Genomic DNA, 18,285 nt, shown 5'->3' with positions numbered 1-18,285 from the left:
ATAAAGGCAACAATTTCCTGTACCGGTCATTCTAAATTATGTCGCGAGTTAAAAGGTAACCCCGGTAAAATTGTAATTATACCTATGAGGCGCATGATAAAACCTTTATGGACTGGATATAACTTTTGCAGCCCTTGGTGAAATGAGCAATACACCCTCACAAGGCTAGGGCACTACTGCCTTGCATCTATGGGCTGCCAAAGCTATATCCAGTCCATAAAAATTAGTTTCATCATAATACTTGGCACAAAAAACATAAGCTGAAAAGTGAGTGGAGACAATACATCCTGGGGATGACAACTTTAATCATTTTATTAAAAATCTCAACATTTACTAAAAGTAATAGAGAAAATCCTTTTTATCAAAAATAAGACCATATTGAAAGTCTTCTTAATTACAACATATAATAAGAAATTCATTAACAGTTTAATTGGTAACAAGAACTGTGCATGATAAAAATAGCAGTTTGAAGTAAAACGAACAGATACTCAAATGCAATAATCAACAAAAGTATTGTTTAAACCCAACAAGTTTCTCCGACAGTGATCAGATTAGTCAATTAGGGGCTACTCAAAAGGCGACTATTGCAGGCCATTTCCTGCACATGCATCAATACGAGAATTTTATTTTAAGGAAGAAATGGAAGAGACTAGCAATAAATGCATTACATATCTGGCCATGCAATGGAATGTATTTATGCCTATACAACAGTCAGGGCTCTGTTCAGACAATCTTATCAAATATACTTCATACCCCCGGTAGTCATATATGGGAAAGCAATGATTGATTGCCGTTGTGAAATTATAATACAAGTTTGAATCGAGATAAGGCATGCGAATGCTGTAGGACTTATTATGAGCCATGCAACAAAAAATGAATGGACCATGGGAAAAATAGAACAGACAGAAGTCCTCGTTTTTTATGACTTCATCCAATCTTGACTTTTTTAGGTGAGATACAATTTGAGATAACATTTTTCAAACTGCAATTAATGACTGGTATCACTGGCGTAAAGCAGCTTTTTATTTTGAAGGGCCTCTTAGAAATTGATTTTGTGAACTGCAAAATATAAATTCCTATTTTAAAAGTTGATTGTAAAGTCCCAAATTTCATAAACATATGAATCAACTGAGCATTTAAACTATAACAATAGTGTGGCTGAACTAGTATTTGCCAAAAAAACAGTGCATGTTAGACCTTATAAAAAGCCAAAAAATACATTTCTGAATGAACTCTATACAATATCAAACTTGTATTATCTAACATTCCCCAACCTTTCTAACTTAAAAGCAAGTATAAATCTAGTCATTGCAATACAAAAATCCTGTACCTAAGTACTTTTAAATGTAAATACGGATACAAAGTAAAACAATTTGGATATAAATCTGTGCTTTTTCACAGGTGTTTTCTTTTAAACAGATTCTTGGCTCACTCCAAAATCTGTTAATGCACTCATTTGGCAGAAGCAACCACCTCTCTACAAGTTCATGCCCTGTTTAACCATGATGGTCATAAAATAGTCAAAAAATACAAAGAGACTTCTGTGGCAAACTAAGTTCAACTGACAATGGAGTGAGCCAACCAAAATTTCAACTAAAGTGCAATAACAAATACTTGTAATAAATCTTTAAAAAGTCACTTTTTGAATCATTAGAAATTTGTATTTACAAATATAAAAAAAAAAGTCTAAAATAAATATGATTTTAATTACATTCAATTTATATTTCTAATAGTGTATACCTTCGTGCATCTATGCATAGATTATGAAAAGTCATAGGCAAAATATAACAGTAAGTAATCACTTACCAACATTGCTGTAAAAATTATTACATTAGTAATAAAAAAGCTGTCAGAGACAATGTTCAATACATTTGAATCCAAGACATAGGTACAATCTCTTACAGATCATAAACTTAGTAGCTTTAATAAACTTAGTAGTTTTAATAAACTGATTAACCTGTCCAATTCTCAAAACAACACAAGCTGGCTGGCTATTTTTGTAATTTGACTGAATAGTACTGTAATTTACCATGTGTGGTTTCTCAGTCTTGATTGATACCAACAACAGGATTTAACACACATGTACAGTAATCAGGTCTGAAACAAGTTATGTTCATATTCATAAAAAAAAAGACACAGACTGAAACATTTAATTACTTCAGGCCAGGTTGAATGCAAAAATAAAGAGCAACATTAAATAAAAAAAGAAAAAAAGAAAAAGTACAACAAAGATATGTGTTCAGTTCCAATGGTTACAAAGATTACACATCACAGGCCACTAAAGTGAAATAAGGCAATGCCACTCAAGGGTGTACTATCCTGTACAAAACTGAACACCTCAGATTACACCATTGCATTTGATGGCATTGTTATTCCCATACAAGCCTGGATAGTTACTGTAAAGATGATGTTAGTACTTCACAACAACAAAACATCAAATATAACTAGAGTGAAACTTATGTGAGAAGTATTAAAGAATTTTGTCGTATTGCATTACCAGGTTAAAACTGACAATTATTCAGTTACCAAGGTAGAACGAGAAAAAAACAATATACAACTCTTTGTTGTATAAGTTTATTATATTGAAATAAGTTCCCTCAAAAGAACTAACCAGAAAAGTTGTGTTTTAATATGGCCTTTTCTTGCATTCCTAACTTCATAGCAATTCACTAGAATACTGAAACTGAGAATCAATACAACTACAATTTCCAAATAGTATTGATAAATAAAAAAAAAAAAAATCTACGTTCTCTTTTTAAACAATGAATGGTCCAAAAACAAACAATATTTTCATGTGTTAATCCTGGAAAAAGATACAGTAGATAATAAAAGTATTTACAACCAATATACAAGGTCTTCCACTTTATATTGGAAGAAACTCTATAAAATTAAGGAAAAGGGTTCATACATGTAATTGCATATGAAGGTAAAAAAATAATTGCCACTATTAAAAGTCCAATCAAACTATTAAATAAGCTATGCTTAAACACATAAATAAATGGTATATGTACAATGTGTAACTATGAAAAAACAACAGTATTTAACTGCAATAAATTGAACAACACAAGCTTATGCTTTAAAGTAGTACTGCTAATTTAGGTCCGTTATGTCTTGTATCAGAACATTCAATACAAGTTTATTAGATTTTTATAACAGATTGTCATTAGGCATTAATGTCCCAAGTCAGATATGCTATCTCACACCAGAACAGTTTTAAATTATTTAAATTTCTACTAATTGCCTTGCAGGTAAATCTCATTGATATAAGAATTCTGTTTGGCGTGGCAGAGAATACATGTGGTGCATGTTTTTTTTTGCTTTGTTTTTTGTTTGTTTTTGATAAATCCTCAAGATGGAAAAGTTGAATCAGTACAGAGATAACATGAAAAGTAATTTTGAAAAACAAATTGGTTGATGAACAACAACAACAACAAAAAGTGTTTCCAGAAGAGACAACTAAACAGAATACTGTTTACTAATCGGCATAACTACTCAATGAAGAGTAAGAATGGAAAGTACACATGGACGGATCTGAAATTCTGCTTTTCAACAACATTAGTTGAATTCTCCCCAACTTTACAATTTGGAATTCGGCAGCCTGAAAATAATTTTCACTATGCAAAAACTCAATGTGACAAAATACTATTCCTGAGTTGAACACACAGTACGATTGTAACATTAATTTATTGTTGCTTGCAATTTACTCTCAATTTACTCAATTTACCAAAATATCATTCTGAATGAAAAATAAATTATAGCTACATAACATTAATCTAGAGTATAAAAGTTCATAGAACTGAATACTGAATTGTTTTACAGGCCTGTGATGCAAAACAAGCAAATTTAAAGCTGGTCAAGAATCCAACATCTCATTTGTTTTTATTTTCTCCAGACAAAACCTTTGGCACAGGGTGCAACAAAATAAAAGATCGCATATCTTCCATCATTCTAGTCTCGAAGAATCACCATAGAAACAGCAATTTGTTTACACAAATCTGTTTCAGTGTCCATGGGAAAGAGACACACTTCATTGTCTGTTGTACAGACTGCCTTGAATTTTTTAGTATAGAAACTGGTTTTCCGTGCTCGCTGTTGGTTTTTATTATTCTTCTGACCAGTAATCACAATGTACTGATCCAGATAGTTGTCTTGTACTTCCAAAAAAGTGATCATCCTCTTTTTAAACTGTAAAAAAAAAAATTAGATGAATGACATGTTGTTGATTCATGTAAAATGGAAATAAGATGAATTTCTTGACTTCTGTATGCTGTTCTGCAGATGTACTAATAATTGCTGTCAGTCTGCAATGTCATTGATACAAATTACTACAGGATTGTAAAGACTAGATCAATACAAGCCATTAGTTATCAGTCAAATCATACAGAGTTGTGTTTTTTAATACTGATGAGCTAAAAATACCTTAGAATGAATGGTTTCTATTTCACCGTCATGACAGACATTGTCTAGTCAAGGAGTGGTTTTGTGTCTGGTCAAAGGTCAAACTTGTGTTCATTATCCTAATACATTTCAATGTGACATACTTGAATGGATATTTTGTAAGAAAATACATTATTCATTCTACAGCTCATTCTAATTGTCTATGCTTCATACATACAACATGTACATCTATGTGTTCTCAAATGATACATGGCATACAAGACCACAAGAGAGGCATGAAATTAACAATTGAGTCATGAATCTAGCTAACATTGATCAGAATCTGAAAAAAAAAATGCTTGTGTCATTCTTTCATAAAAAAAATTAAATTGTCATTTTATCCTGTCAGGCTGACAGACAGCTGCACTGCCTGAAGTATTCACACGAAATTTCTTGCTTGTACCCAAGACTGTTTCTCACACCCAATGGTACACAGGAGAATCATCCATTCTTGACCAACTGAAACTGTGCTCACTATGATGAACTTTTCATTTACCCAGTTCAGTTTTTTTGCTTTTACTAAATTTGAGAGATATTGTTTTGTTTTTTTAAATACTCCATCAAATACATACAAGTTCATTGTAGGTTTAATTTAGTACACAAGTGTCTGCCAGAAAACACTATCCTCATCCTGAACAAAACTGCATTCTTAGAACACTAGTAGTATGCAGCCATGACATTTTTCTCACTATATTATGTAAATTTAAAGTCAGTAATATTCAAAATCGATGGTAAAAAACATTTGTCTCATGTTTTTGAGCACTCCTTGCAAGATCTTGTCAGACGCTAGAAATCCCTTATTACAACATGTACATATGGCAAATGATGGCAATTGTGTCAAAACAATTGAAATATTGTAGGACGTTTTCTAATGCAGATACTTCTGCTGTGCATGTTCTTTCATGACAATATAGGAAGTTTCGGCCATGGAGGTTTTGTATTTGATCGACAAGCATGACGTATTTATATTTGTTTACTTATATCTCGTACACAAATAAATATAAATATGCAATGAGTGTAAGGTACACTTCATTAGTAAATAAATATGCACATATGAAGGGATCATGCCTTTGACAATGAACCACTTCTGACATTTAACATGTGGACGTATTGCTAAACGTGTTTGCTTTCTAACAAATAAATTGACTACACAAGTATTTTTCATAAAGGTTTTTGTGACAGTTGGGGAAGATTTAATATTAGATAGAATTGGAAACCATAGGTGTGCTCCTGTGTAGCTAAAGCTACGTTTTATATAATGCGTTCTAATTTTAACAAGATTGATTTGAGATGCCAATTTTTTGAAACATGCCATTTCTGTGCTCCTAGAATTATTCAATCTGCTGGATTCCGGAGCACCTACAATTGAAGACTACCAGTGTCTGCACTATTAATTAAAACATCACAGTAATCAAAATGTAGTACTAGTAATACAAAACTGTTAGATGATGAGCTAGAAACTAATTCTAATTCTTCTAAATTTGTCTAAATCTTACATGCAATCTTTTTACATATCAAATGGATGTGACGTTTTCATAATAGTTTCCTATCCATGGTTACCCCAAGATACTTGAAACCTTCAACTTCTGTTATTGCATGTAATATTAAAATTACGTAGTTTGCATTAAAAGAATTCAATATTAAAACTTTCTTGGACATAACCACTTAAAAGAACATATTCATTTAATAATTATTTTTTGAAAATTAACTCAAGAATAAAATATTTAAAATGATTTTAACAAAATGTCCATGGCAGATTGATAGATTTGATTTTCGCAACCAAGGCTATTTCATCGCCACTAGTGCGACATGGCAAAAACGCCCACTATTGAAAAAAGGTGGCTGAAACGTTCCTCCAATTATTTGAAAGGTCAATATAATTTGGTTACATTAACAAGTTGGACAAGTCAAGTGGGTGTTCTTGTATTGTGGACAGTGTGAATGTACTGAGTGGGCACTTCTTCCTTTATGTGCATCAAACTAATTTATGATGGAGAAACTCACATTTTTCACTTCAAGAATTCCACTGGAACAGAGGAATTGTCCATTTTGTTGTAATCAAATTGATGATGAATATCACATGCTTCTAATTTGCCCACAAATTTATTCCACACTTTTATTTTTCTCCAGCAGCAGCAGAATAGAAATGTATTTCGTTAATTAATTCAAGGAATTCAAATAAATCAAGTTTATTTTATTTTCATTACAGAAATGCCGAAAACTTGTGGAATAACTGGGGGAGGGTTTATTTTCAAGAATATTTAATATTGTACATGCAAGGCCCATGGACTATAGATCTATATATTGTATGCACATTAATTTTTCATTTTATGCCTAATAACACAAACATTCCATAGTTTTTGTGGAAACTGTCACAGGTGATACAGACTTTGAATTTTAATCTTCAATGCAAACAAATACAAATTGTGACTAGTAAATAAACAAACAAACAAAAAACAAACAAGATACATTTGTTTTGTATGACTTCAGTAAATTAACAAATGCATAACATCAGTGAACTATTTTTGTTATGAGCAAAGTTCAAGGAAATTTCCTAATAACAAAGTCAGTATTTAAAATTGAGTCACATAAAACACGCATTACATCTTTAAGCCTCTGTGGCACAAGTAGCTTAAACACAGATTTGAAGACTCGCACAGTGATTTATTGCATAATACTTAGTAACAGTTGATGGCTTTACAGCAGGCTTACCTGATCCAAAGAAGATTTATTCAGCGTTGTTCCAGTTGCATCCACTGCAAAGCACTCTGCTGTTGCTTTAGTATGATTGTCAACATGTTTGCATAAGGCTGCCAAAAAGGTTTCCTGTGAGAGAAAAACACAATGATTTATTACACTTTTACGCTACTGGTCCAGTTGCCGATAAACCTTTGCAAAGACAATTTGTTAATGCGTCTCTGAGACTTAGAACTGATGTTTTCAAAGGCAATATACCCAGCAAATGTGTGCTTGCACATCAAAATTTAGATGACGGATTATTTAAAGCCTATTTATATCAGGGAAGTTTGTGGATGAAATTTGCTCATTCAACCTACTCAAAATTAACTTGAGTAGGGAATTTAATAATTATCAACTCTTGAAAAACACATATCACAGACTAATCAGTGGATTAACCACTGGGCTACAGTGCTTAAGGTATAGATGCAGGTTCGTGGGCACTTGGGAGTGAATTTTCTTTTTTTTTGCTTTTTATTATCCAAACAGTCTTGGCTATAGACTTAACATTTCACAGTATTGTGAATAGTGGAACATACTCAAAAGACTATTTTAAAATATAGAAACTGGTACAAACATTCTCTCTTTTGAATGCTTAGCAAGATTTAGCAAGGCTGTACATAAATAATCAAAAAGCAACATGATGAAAAAAAAGTAATGACGGGATATCCATATTATGCACTACGTTTAACTTTTTACAAAACGATAATAGGTTTAAATTTGGAACTGTTACAGCCATTTTAATTATGAGCATTAGCAAACTTCTTACTGATTGAATGGTTATGCAAATTAGCCATTATCTCCACTTGTGTTTTTCAGTTTACCATGGAAGTTCAAATCTAAATAGCTCGCACAATTCTTGTTTATTTTGAGTGAAACTTTCACACAATGTTTATCAGTTGTTTATTAACAAATGGGCGTCCAGGCGTACATTTAGTATGTTTTGTTTTCATATTACAAAGTTGTCAAGCAGGATGTGTGCCGTATAGTCAATCCCGGTCAGTATTTCACACTTTGAATGTCATTGTCCGAGAATGCAAAACTTTAAAAATAAGCCCAGACGTCCTTTTGTTCGTAGAGACGTTGTCAAAATAGTGTGAAAATGTCAAGACAAACTGACAAAAACTGTGGGAGCTAATTAATTTTCAATCTCTCTGACTAACCAGAAAACACGAACGGAGATAATGGCCGTTTTATGAAAGTGACGTTAATCGTTAACAAAAATAGCTATTGCATCACGACGACATGCCAAAATCCATCATACACAGACGCTTGCTGATGTTCAATCGTCAGATAAAAAAAATAAAATAAAAATATTTAGAATACTAGGGAAACGGACGTAAAATCGTCCGCGGAGTCAAAACCTTGCGTGAAAACTGTCATGGCGTCGTGTTATCTTTTTCACTTTATAGGGAGGGGCACAATGGATTACGTAAAGCCAATGAGATATTCATACAGTTATACAAACATAGCGATCTTTATTGGGTGGGTTGAGTCTAAATTTACCTTTCCTCAAACCTTTAACAAATACTCTGTATGACGCAGTTTTTCACAATCTCCTGTGAAATAGATTGTGCAAAGTTAGACGGCCAGGTTGAAATGGGCCGTAATATTCTGCTACACAATGGCTATTCACAGTTTTTGTACTCAATCGCTCAAACGCCGGTGAGAAAAAGTCGAAATGGAAGACAACTATTGTAAATCGAAACAGGTTTCATTCAACTACGAGCAGACGCGATGGGTCGATAAAAGTTAAAACGAACCCTGACCTCTGGAAATACCTCATTCATGGAGTGCCATAGTACCAGAGGTCGCCGAGCACGGCCGTACAACGTACTTTGCGACATCGCCACAGATGCATGCTAGCTGACAAGGGGGTTTCCGATTAAGGTAACCAAGATGGCATCGCAGAGTGCGTGATTTTTCCCGCGGTGTTTAAAAACAGCATCTCGTTGCCGATGTTTCTGTAATTTTCGGGGTATTTTTTATTTTTAAGTAACCGAGCATTTCACGTTTGTGTATTTTGCCACTGAAAAGTTAGTTATCGATGACAGCACAGCAATGGTCTGAATGGTGTTTATCCACTACTACATCGCAATGCTATCAGCACGGTGATCGTTAGAGCGAAACGACAAATGTAAAATTAGTCAGTTTTATAATGCCTTCGGAGAAAAAAAATGCGTGAAAAAAAATATTTAACAGTACTCCACTGGAAGCTGCCAGGCTAGAGGTTGTCGACATGTTGCGAGATAAGGGCGAACAAGTTTACTTATCATTTAAAACTGTATGTTTTTTGTATTCCGCTTGCATGCTGGAAGCATCTATGTGTTGTCTTTTTTTTGTAGTTTGCAAGACTAGTTGGTAGCGCTCGAGGTAAGTTAAACCATGGAAGGTACCTTCCATGGTTAAACAGGGTCGAAGACAGGAAGTTACACATCGCCGCACCGTAACTGAGGCCAGCAACTCATTTGCATATAACATCAACAGTGACTTGTCAATCAAAGAGCAACGTAAACAAACTTTCAGGACATCACATACGCGTGCCTCGATTCCCTATATTTTAAAATCCATTTTTGGGCATGTTCCAGCATTGACAATGCTCTGAAATTTCAACACTATCTAGCCAAGAAAAGCAAAAAAAAAAAAAAAAAAAATTCACTCCAAGTGCCCACGAACAAGCATCTATACCTTAAACAGTCAGCTTGAGACTGAACTGAAGTGAGGAGAGGTCATAGATGGTGGACAGAATACCAGCTGATACGATCATATTGTTATGGATGTGCAGTTTCAACATGGTCACAATGTTACAAATATTACCCATATTGTCGAAAAAAAAAGGTTTTATATTTAAATAAATTTGGCTGCTCGCAAGAAACTTAATTTGCAGAAATATTGCTGGTGCAGTGAACTTTTAATGGACAAAAGGCAATTTTCAGCCCACAAAGCACCTATATAAACAATATTTTTAGAAGTAGTCAAGCACCACTGTCTACCATCCATTGGACACAAGGCATAACCGCATATGTAAAATGTACATAAAAACAGTGTGTGCAGAAGAGTTTTAAATGCCATACTGTCATGTACAGTTTTAACAACCAAACCGCAAAATTAACAGTAGTATGTTATGTGTATTTAAAAAAAAAAAAAAACATCTGACACATGCTGAAATAAACAAAGCTATACATCAACACAGGGATATTTATGCACAAGCAGATGACACATATGGCAATGTCTCGCATCATTTACAATTCAGTGATGATGCATGATTGGTAATGGTTTCAAGACAAAAGCAAGAATTATATTGGCGTTATTCAAATGCCATATTAAAAACATTCAAAACAGTTGACCTTCATTTTAGGTTAAAAAATATATATAACCTATAACACACATAACCTGTCCAGCTAAGTTCAAAGTGATGGCCCACCCATGTACAAAAAGCAACTTGTATGCTCTAATCGTATACATATGGTCCATATACAGTATGAAAGTATACTTACTACAGGTGCATCTGGGTTATCAACGAGAGATGCAAGTTCCACTAATGCCATGGAGTACCTTTCTAAATCCAACCCTACAAAGGCACTTTCATCTGCAATAAGATCAGAACAAATATTTAAATAACATTTCAAAAATTCAAGATTAAAATTAAAACAAAGTTAAATAGCAACTCAACTATTGGGGGGGAAGTGACAATTATTTATTTCAATATTCTGGGAGTATTTGTTCTCAATAAAAAACTGCTGCTTGGAGCAGATAAAATTTAGAATTCAAACTCTTCAGTACTTTAAATTCAAAATATCATCAAGATGTAAAATGTAAATACTGTATTGGCTACTGAAGCTGAGTGTCAGACAAAATTGATTTTTTTGAGCCAGTTGGCAGAGACTATTAAACATTTTTCCAAAAGTGTTTTAAATATTTACACAGATCACTACAGTGATACTACATGGTTTGTAGGCTTAAGAATCAAGTGATAATGCTATCAAGGCACAAAAGTATGGCATAGCTGCCTTTAGGGTATAAGGATGAATATCTGATGTTCCGAACAGATGATAAAAGGTAGTAAATAAATATTTTACCAAGGAAACCTGAACGTATGTAAGATAAAGGCAGGAAATTAATATTTCACCAATTTTACTAAATAATGCTTAGGTAATAATAAAGTGTATGTGGGCTGGGAATTTACTGCTGCAATCATCAAATGGCAGAGATGGCCTTTCTGACTTTACGCGATACAACTACTACATGTAGTAATATTGCATTCATTGCTTTGTATTTCCATTTCGCAGACACAGGAATTTGTAACAAGCAACATGTGTGAAAATAATCCTATATAATATCAATAAACATACAGGTTTTACTCAGCTTGAATTTCTTTCTATTTTGTATTTTATTTAAAGTTAAAGTTGGTGTAGTGCACAGATACATGTATACTGGGGACAACCAAGTTGTGCATATTAAATGATGTTAATTCTAAAATAATTGATGAATGAATAAAATAAATATGCATAATTTCAACAATAGTATGTAACAATATTAGTTACTTATTTTCTTCAAAACAGATTAAAATGCAATACAAATTTTAGAATTTGATTCAAGATAAATGTTCTACAGGTATATGAAATCTGGTGAGTATCTAATAACGATACAATCTAACAATAGGAACACTGTGGTCATGGTATTAAACTTAACAGGAGCAGACATAACTTACCAAAACCAAATAATATTACAGTATTCGCCGTTCGCTGGGGAGTTAATTCCAAATGTTCACTGAAGAAACTATTGACTTTCTGCCATATTAGATCAGGTATACCACATGTGACATCTACTGTGACCAGCCTGTTTGTGCTAACAAAGAACTCTATGTACGTCCTGACACTCATTTCATACAAGGCTGTACGTTTCTAAATACAAAAAAAAAAAAGAAAACTGTCAATGTTGAAAAATTACACGCTTCATTACACATACATGTAGCCCCGGGTTCTATGGCTTTAGTTTACATTTTTCTGTTGTTGACAATTTAGACTTTGTCATGCTTGATCTCAGCCAAGAGTATGGGAATATTCTGCAGACTAAACTGTTGGACTGGTAACTGAACTAAGTTTTAATTGATATTTACAATGGGAACATTGACATGATCAGTCAAGGCATGTCAGAGATACATCTCTAAAACAGCTTTTATTAAAATTCCAGTCAGTCGTTTTGAAACCAATAAAAAATAAAAACACTGCGAACAAGTGGCTACCAGTCAGTCGTATTGGTGTAGATCACAATGCAAATCAAGTTTGGACCTAATTGGACAGCCTGAATGAGATACAAACAAAAAACCTTTCACAGCGAGAAAGGCACATTTGCTAAATTTTTACTTGTAAATAAATAATATATTGAACTATGAATAATAAAAGAATATTTGAACAGCAGTAATCCCACAGATTTCGATGTAGATGTTGCCTGTGGGTGGAGACTGATTCGGTATTCCCCAATCACACCACTGAAGGCAATAATAGACAAGACTTGCAGAAAGTATGTACTATTTTTATCAAGTTTAAAAACAATTGATCCAAAACGTTCTTGTTTTCAAAGTGTGTACAAAGACAAATAAAACAACTTCACTACTAGTTATCAGCACAAAGAAGTGATTCACCAATCATTAACAAATCATAACTGAATTAACAATTTTGATAAGTTTCCACTATAAATAAATTAATCATTGAAGGAGATACATGTTAAAAAGCAACTGTTTTATTGATGAGAAGAATACGACAAGGTTATCTGAATCGATATGATGCAGTTATAGGGGAAGACGAAATGAAATGCAATTGTTACCCTAGATTTTCAAAATACTTCATATCTTTAATCAGTGCGAATACAATTAAATAAATGTCATATTGCTCAATTTGTGTAGGCCACAGATTGGTTTATAAATATAACAAAGAATTATAATTTTGTAAATTTCAGTCCAGCTTGGTTAATAATTTTCAAAAATGGAAGCTGATAACTGATAATTTTGAGCTCTGGACTTACTTAGTAAATAATATTAATGGTCTTGCATGTGTTAATATAATTTTGAATATAGTACACACATACACTAGACACAAATTCAGGCATCAGGAAATACTATGCAATTAAGAATGAATGCTTCCTCAGCCTGAACTCACAAAATTGATGTTACTCAATGATTACTATAAAGTAGACCATGCACGAAATGGACAATGATGAGTACAATAAATTACATCATTACCCAGTAAGTGACAGAAGGAAATTGAATAAGCACCTTCTGCTAAAACAAGTCTGTTTAATGTACCAAACACAAGAATGATGAATAATGCAATAAAGGTTGTCTAGGGTAAGGGTAAGGTGCATGGCTACAGATCACTGCTTTCTATAGATTCATTTTTTCACATCAAACCTGATGTGTGACATAATAGTGTCTGCCTAACATCAGAGAGAATATTGGTTTGATTCCCATGGTCAGCTGCACACTTGAAGTAAAAAAAACAGAAGAATGGCGTCCTTTTGGAGGGGATGCAAAGGTGTCAGTTTTTTGTATTGTTCCTCATGGCGAGCACTCATAAAAGATCTGGTTGTTTTGTCGCATAGAGTAGAAGGTTCCATGAGACAACTGATGTATTCCTGCATATGACTTGTGCTGTTCTATATACAAGAGTCTGAAAATGTGCTCTAAGCCCAAAAGATAGTATGAGTGGGCGATATGCATTTTCATGTCTTTCTGTAGTCATCCACAATGTTCTCAACAAAACAGTCTGAAAGATTTATATTATACAAAGGTAGCTACTATTTCATGATTACAATAGTACATTACAGTCCTGTAGTACAGCAAACACAGGCACTTCCGATGTAAGACTTGCGGTTAGAACTGTATTTAGGCCAAACAAAATAAATAGTGTGTTTCTGGTAACATTGAAAACAAAAGAAGGGAGGGAGAGAGGAAGGGAGGGAGAGGGGGCGTTTGGGTGGGTGTTTTATTGTGTTGTTGGGTGGGTGGGTGTGTGGGTGGGTATGTGTTTGATTGATTGATTTGGTGGGTGGGTAGCTACATGTAGGTAGGTACATGTATGTATAACTCAATATTTTTTTCATTTTAATTAATCTGCAATGCTGCTGGACATTTTGGTTCATACAGGAGTGTGTTGCAACTGACATTTTTATAATGCATGATGATGTACATGTATGAGGCAACATTTGCATGTGAAGAATTTGTCCAGCAAGTATCTTGTGAACTCTTTCCAGCAGCCAGTTTTTGTTTTTTTTTAATTTGGTCTTTAATCTATAATGAATCAATTTTGTATATCAGGAGTGTTATCAGGACTAAACTTACCGCGGTACGTGATGTATCAGCTTCATCACTCTGTCCACCTTCTTTGAGCTGATTTGGATGCTTTGGAGTGTGTTTTTCAACAGCCTTGATTACTTTATCTTCAGGTATAGCAAGATTTAAGGCACAAGCAATAGGATACTGAAATAGAAAATTTCATTCATGAAACCGTACTGTCATCTGTGCATTAAAAAATCCTTCCGAAATTAGTGTCCACTAATACATTACAAACATATTTATAAACTTTTTAATTTGGTTTGTCAACCAATAATTATGATTGTGTCACCTCGTATGTATATTCAACTTAAAGTTTAGTGAATATATATGAAGACATCAAGGTGAATAGATGCAAAAAAATAAACTAATTGAAGTACATGTACATTTATCAAAATCGAAAATGTTTCTAGCGTATTTGAATCCATCCCTATGTTGGTGATGATAGCGAAAAAAAAAAAAATTAATTATTTTATAACCTAAAGAATTATGAATAAAATAAACATGTCCCCTTGAATATATATTTTGATGTGAATCTAGTTTTAATATATATTATAACGATTAAATTTTCCATAATGGCAACATAGTCGTATACTACTCCATGGTGAGTAAATTCTATTTGAAATATTAGGATAATTACCATCAATACGTTTTGAAAGCTTAGTACCACCTATGGTAAGTTCTTGTGCAATTTAGCTTGCATACATCACAGACCAGAATAATGAGTAGGATAGTAGAGCACAATACAGACGCATGTCATTCGGGGACATTCACTCACAGCTGGCACACTGAGAGATGCACTGAGTGTCAAAATAATGTAAAGTAGACACATTCATGACATGTCCAGACTACGATACTCAATCCCCTTTAACACCTCTTTGAATGCATGTTTAATTAGATAGCAAATTTAAATATTACGAAAATATTCTGGTTTGGAGCCAATAGAAGGCAATAACCCCCCCCCCCCCCCCTCTCTCTCATACAGTATACATTATATCTTTATAAGCCACATTTTCTGGATTGTACCAACAAATATATTGGAGAAAGTGAGTTAATATCTCACACTGCAACTAAAGTATGTGTATTGAAGTATGCTTTTACATGCAGGATTACTTTTTACATGATATGCTGCATTCTGTTCATTTCATTTTCTTTATCCTCGTTGCCTGGATAGTGCTCCCTCTAAAGTCTATTCCCGCTAAAGTCTATTTCCACAAAAGAAGCCTAAGTTTCTCAGTGAACTGGAATACTTTAGAAAGATTGCTATAGTTTTATGCATTTGGGAACTTTCTCAACATCCTACAGTGCCATTGTTTTCCAAGTTATAAACAATGACCAATGAAAGTCAAAGACCACTGATCAGGTGACAGTCGATTTTAAAAATAAAATATTTGAAGACCAAGATTATTCCTATGTCGAAAATAAGCAGTAAATTAAAATGAACATCAATATCAAAATTCCCAACATGCTTTTCATCTGTTGGGGGTCAGTAAACATCACAACAAATTTACTTGTTAAAAAGCAGTCGTGTACAGGATAGACTTTTTGGTTTACCTTATTCACAGACTGCAGCCTATGTTTGGGATGTTTTTATTATAACCATTTAATATCCCATGAAAATACTGCATTTTGCGCATATGTAGCTCTGTATTGTTTGAGGTAACACACATAGCTGCCATGACTTTACGATCATCACAAATTTCAGTTTCCAGTATGGTGAGTACATGGCTCTAAATTAACAGTTAAAGCCCAAGGCAATCTCCCACGCAAAGTTCTATCTCTACACATCTCTGCCACCACACGATCTTATGGTTGTGGTTGATGCATCACAGCGGTACTTCTTTCAAAAGAGCCAGCCAAAACTGATTTTTTAACCTGACGAAAGCATACAAGTTGTTTGTAGAGTTTGAACCATACAACACCTCAGTAACCACTCAGTATTCCACAATGAAATTATTTTCTTTTGTGAATTGTAGCTATTTCACAATTTTCTTTGAGTTTACGAAAAAATCATTATCAGCAACAACCTAATATCCTCGGGGGCGGACATCCGGGCATTTTCTTCCGCCTGGCAACCCTCGTGGTGAAAACAGACCAAAACCTCGCAGAAAACGGTACTTTGCGATGGTTGTTGAGAGTCCCCTGGACAGTGTATTAAATAAGATGAGCCCTACGTGTGCAACATATATGAATTTGGTTGTTCAGGATTACTTCAAAGTTGAGTTTGTGTTGTTTTCTTGAGTTTTCACCGGCTCCACCGGTGTTCCACAGCAGCGCGCACAAAGCCCATAGAAATACGTGGTAGAGTGGTGCGCGTCTTAGCAACGTAGAACGTCCGTGACGTAGCTCTGCCCCCGAGGATACAAAATATACTGGTATATAAAATTTGTGATATGATTCATAGATTTTCTCGTCTATTGGTCTAAGCCACGACTCACTTTTATTCTCAATTATAGAACATTTTTTCTTTTTCATTGTAATAATAAAACTGAAAGTAATAGTAAGCAGTTTGTAAAAATGGACAAACCTATGAATAAATTATACAAATTAAATGCCAATTAGTGCAAATTAGTTGCCATCCTTGATCAAAACCTTGGAGAATTTTGTGGTTAAAAGTGACCTTTCACTGGGTGAAGGCAGCTACATTTGTATATTGCTAGTAGTGCTATCGGTATTTATTTTTAAACCTACATGTATGAGGAAGAATAAAGGTCTAGAGTCAAGATTTCCTGAAAAAACAGCAGGGAGTAATTGTGTTTATATATACATCATTATTAGAGTGATGAATGTGATGTATGCACAATTTAGTAAAGTGTACAAAGCCTTTCATTTATATTTACACATTAATAACTACCCTGCGGGATGCATGCGCAAGTTCGCAAGTCAAAAGTGAAACTAAATGTACATATAATACCAACATGCACTGTAAATGCAAATTCGCATATTGATCACATGATAGTTTGCATAATTATGTCTATTAACTTATAATCTGAAACTGTATGTTATTCGTTGACTATGTTTTGTCAATAAATTGTATCAGTATACATATGTACATGTATCAGTAGGCAATGACACCAGCATTATAGGCATGGCTTACTGTTCGTGAGATTAAAACACCAGTACTGCAAATTTGGTCACAGAATTACATAGCAAATACTACTTTCATTCATAAAAAAAAAAATCCAATTCATATTTTTATTGAACGATATTACTAACAGGAAATTGAATATTCAACTCATTGAATGACATGCTGAATTCCAGGTCATAACCTGGAAAACAGATATCGAAGATCTGATGAAGAGGTACAATTAAGCATGAATGCATGGATCCATGTTCAGATCATTTTGACAAAAATCAATGTAAGCATAGACAAGGGAGTAAAGACATTGCAAATTCCATCCTGGTTTGGTAAATTTTAAATATTTCAGTTACACTTGCTGTGTATGAAATGACTACTCACAAAAATACGGAATCAAGAGTCACTGGTTGCATAGGCCCTGGGTCCTACGGCTACAGTTGTATCAAAGTGTGACCCACATATGCAAGTGGTATGATTTGTTTTGTTTGTTTTGGTGTGTCTGAGGTAGGAAATAAACTTTGCTAATTAGTAAAGCAGTGTTGCTGGTAATTTGAAGTATTGGTGTAAATGGACAGCATGATCAGCTCTAAAAAAAGTTGTGTTTAACAGCAAATTTTGTGTTTGATTTGATATGCTGAAGTACAATATGCCAAGAGAGATGTAGATTCTTCCTTGTTGTCATTCACTACAAGTCGCATGATTA

At 33.8% G+C, this 18,285-nt stretch overlaps 1 protein-coding gene across 1 annotated transcript in view; it reads right to left on the bottom strand.

Annotated features, from left to right (window-relative positions):
* Window positions 1–285: 285 nt before the first annotated feature.
* LOC102807756 (uncharacterized) overlaps window positions 286–18,285 on the bottom strand; it is a 48,304-nt gene continuing 30,304 nt past the window's right edge. The window contains exons 4-8 of the mRNA XM_006814660.3: window positions 14,513–14,650; window positions 11,885–12,077; window positions 10,671–10,762; window positions 7,150–7,263; window positions 286–4,185 (exon numbers count right to left, since the gene is read on the bottom strand). Coding sequence (XP_006814723.1) covers window positions 3,949–4,185; window positions 7,150–7,263; window positions 10,671–10,762; window positions 11,885–12,077; window positions 14,513–14,650 — 774 coding nt within the window. The 3' untranslated portion in view covers window positions 286–3,948. The remainder of the gene's footprint in view (window positions 4,186–7,149; window positions 7,264–10,670; window positions 10,763–11,884; window positions 12,078–14,512; window positions 14,651–18,285) is intronic.

The sequence above is a fragment of the Saccoglossus kowalevskii genome, chromosome 7, assembly GCF_978046115.1.
Source record: "Saccoglossus kowalevskii chromosome 7, keSacKowa6.1, whole genome shotgun sequence".
Lineage (NCBI taxonomy): Eukaryota > Metazoa > Hemichordata > Enteropneusta > Harrimaniidae > Saccoglossus > Saccoglossus kowalevskii.
The sequence above is the reverse complement of the archived record's forward strand: the minus strand, read 5'-3'. Positions and strand labels throughout refer to the sequence as shown.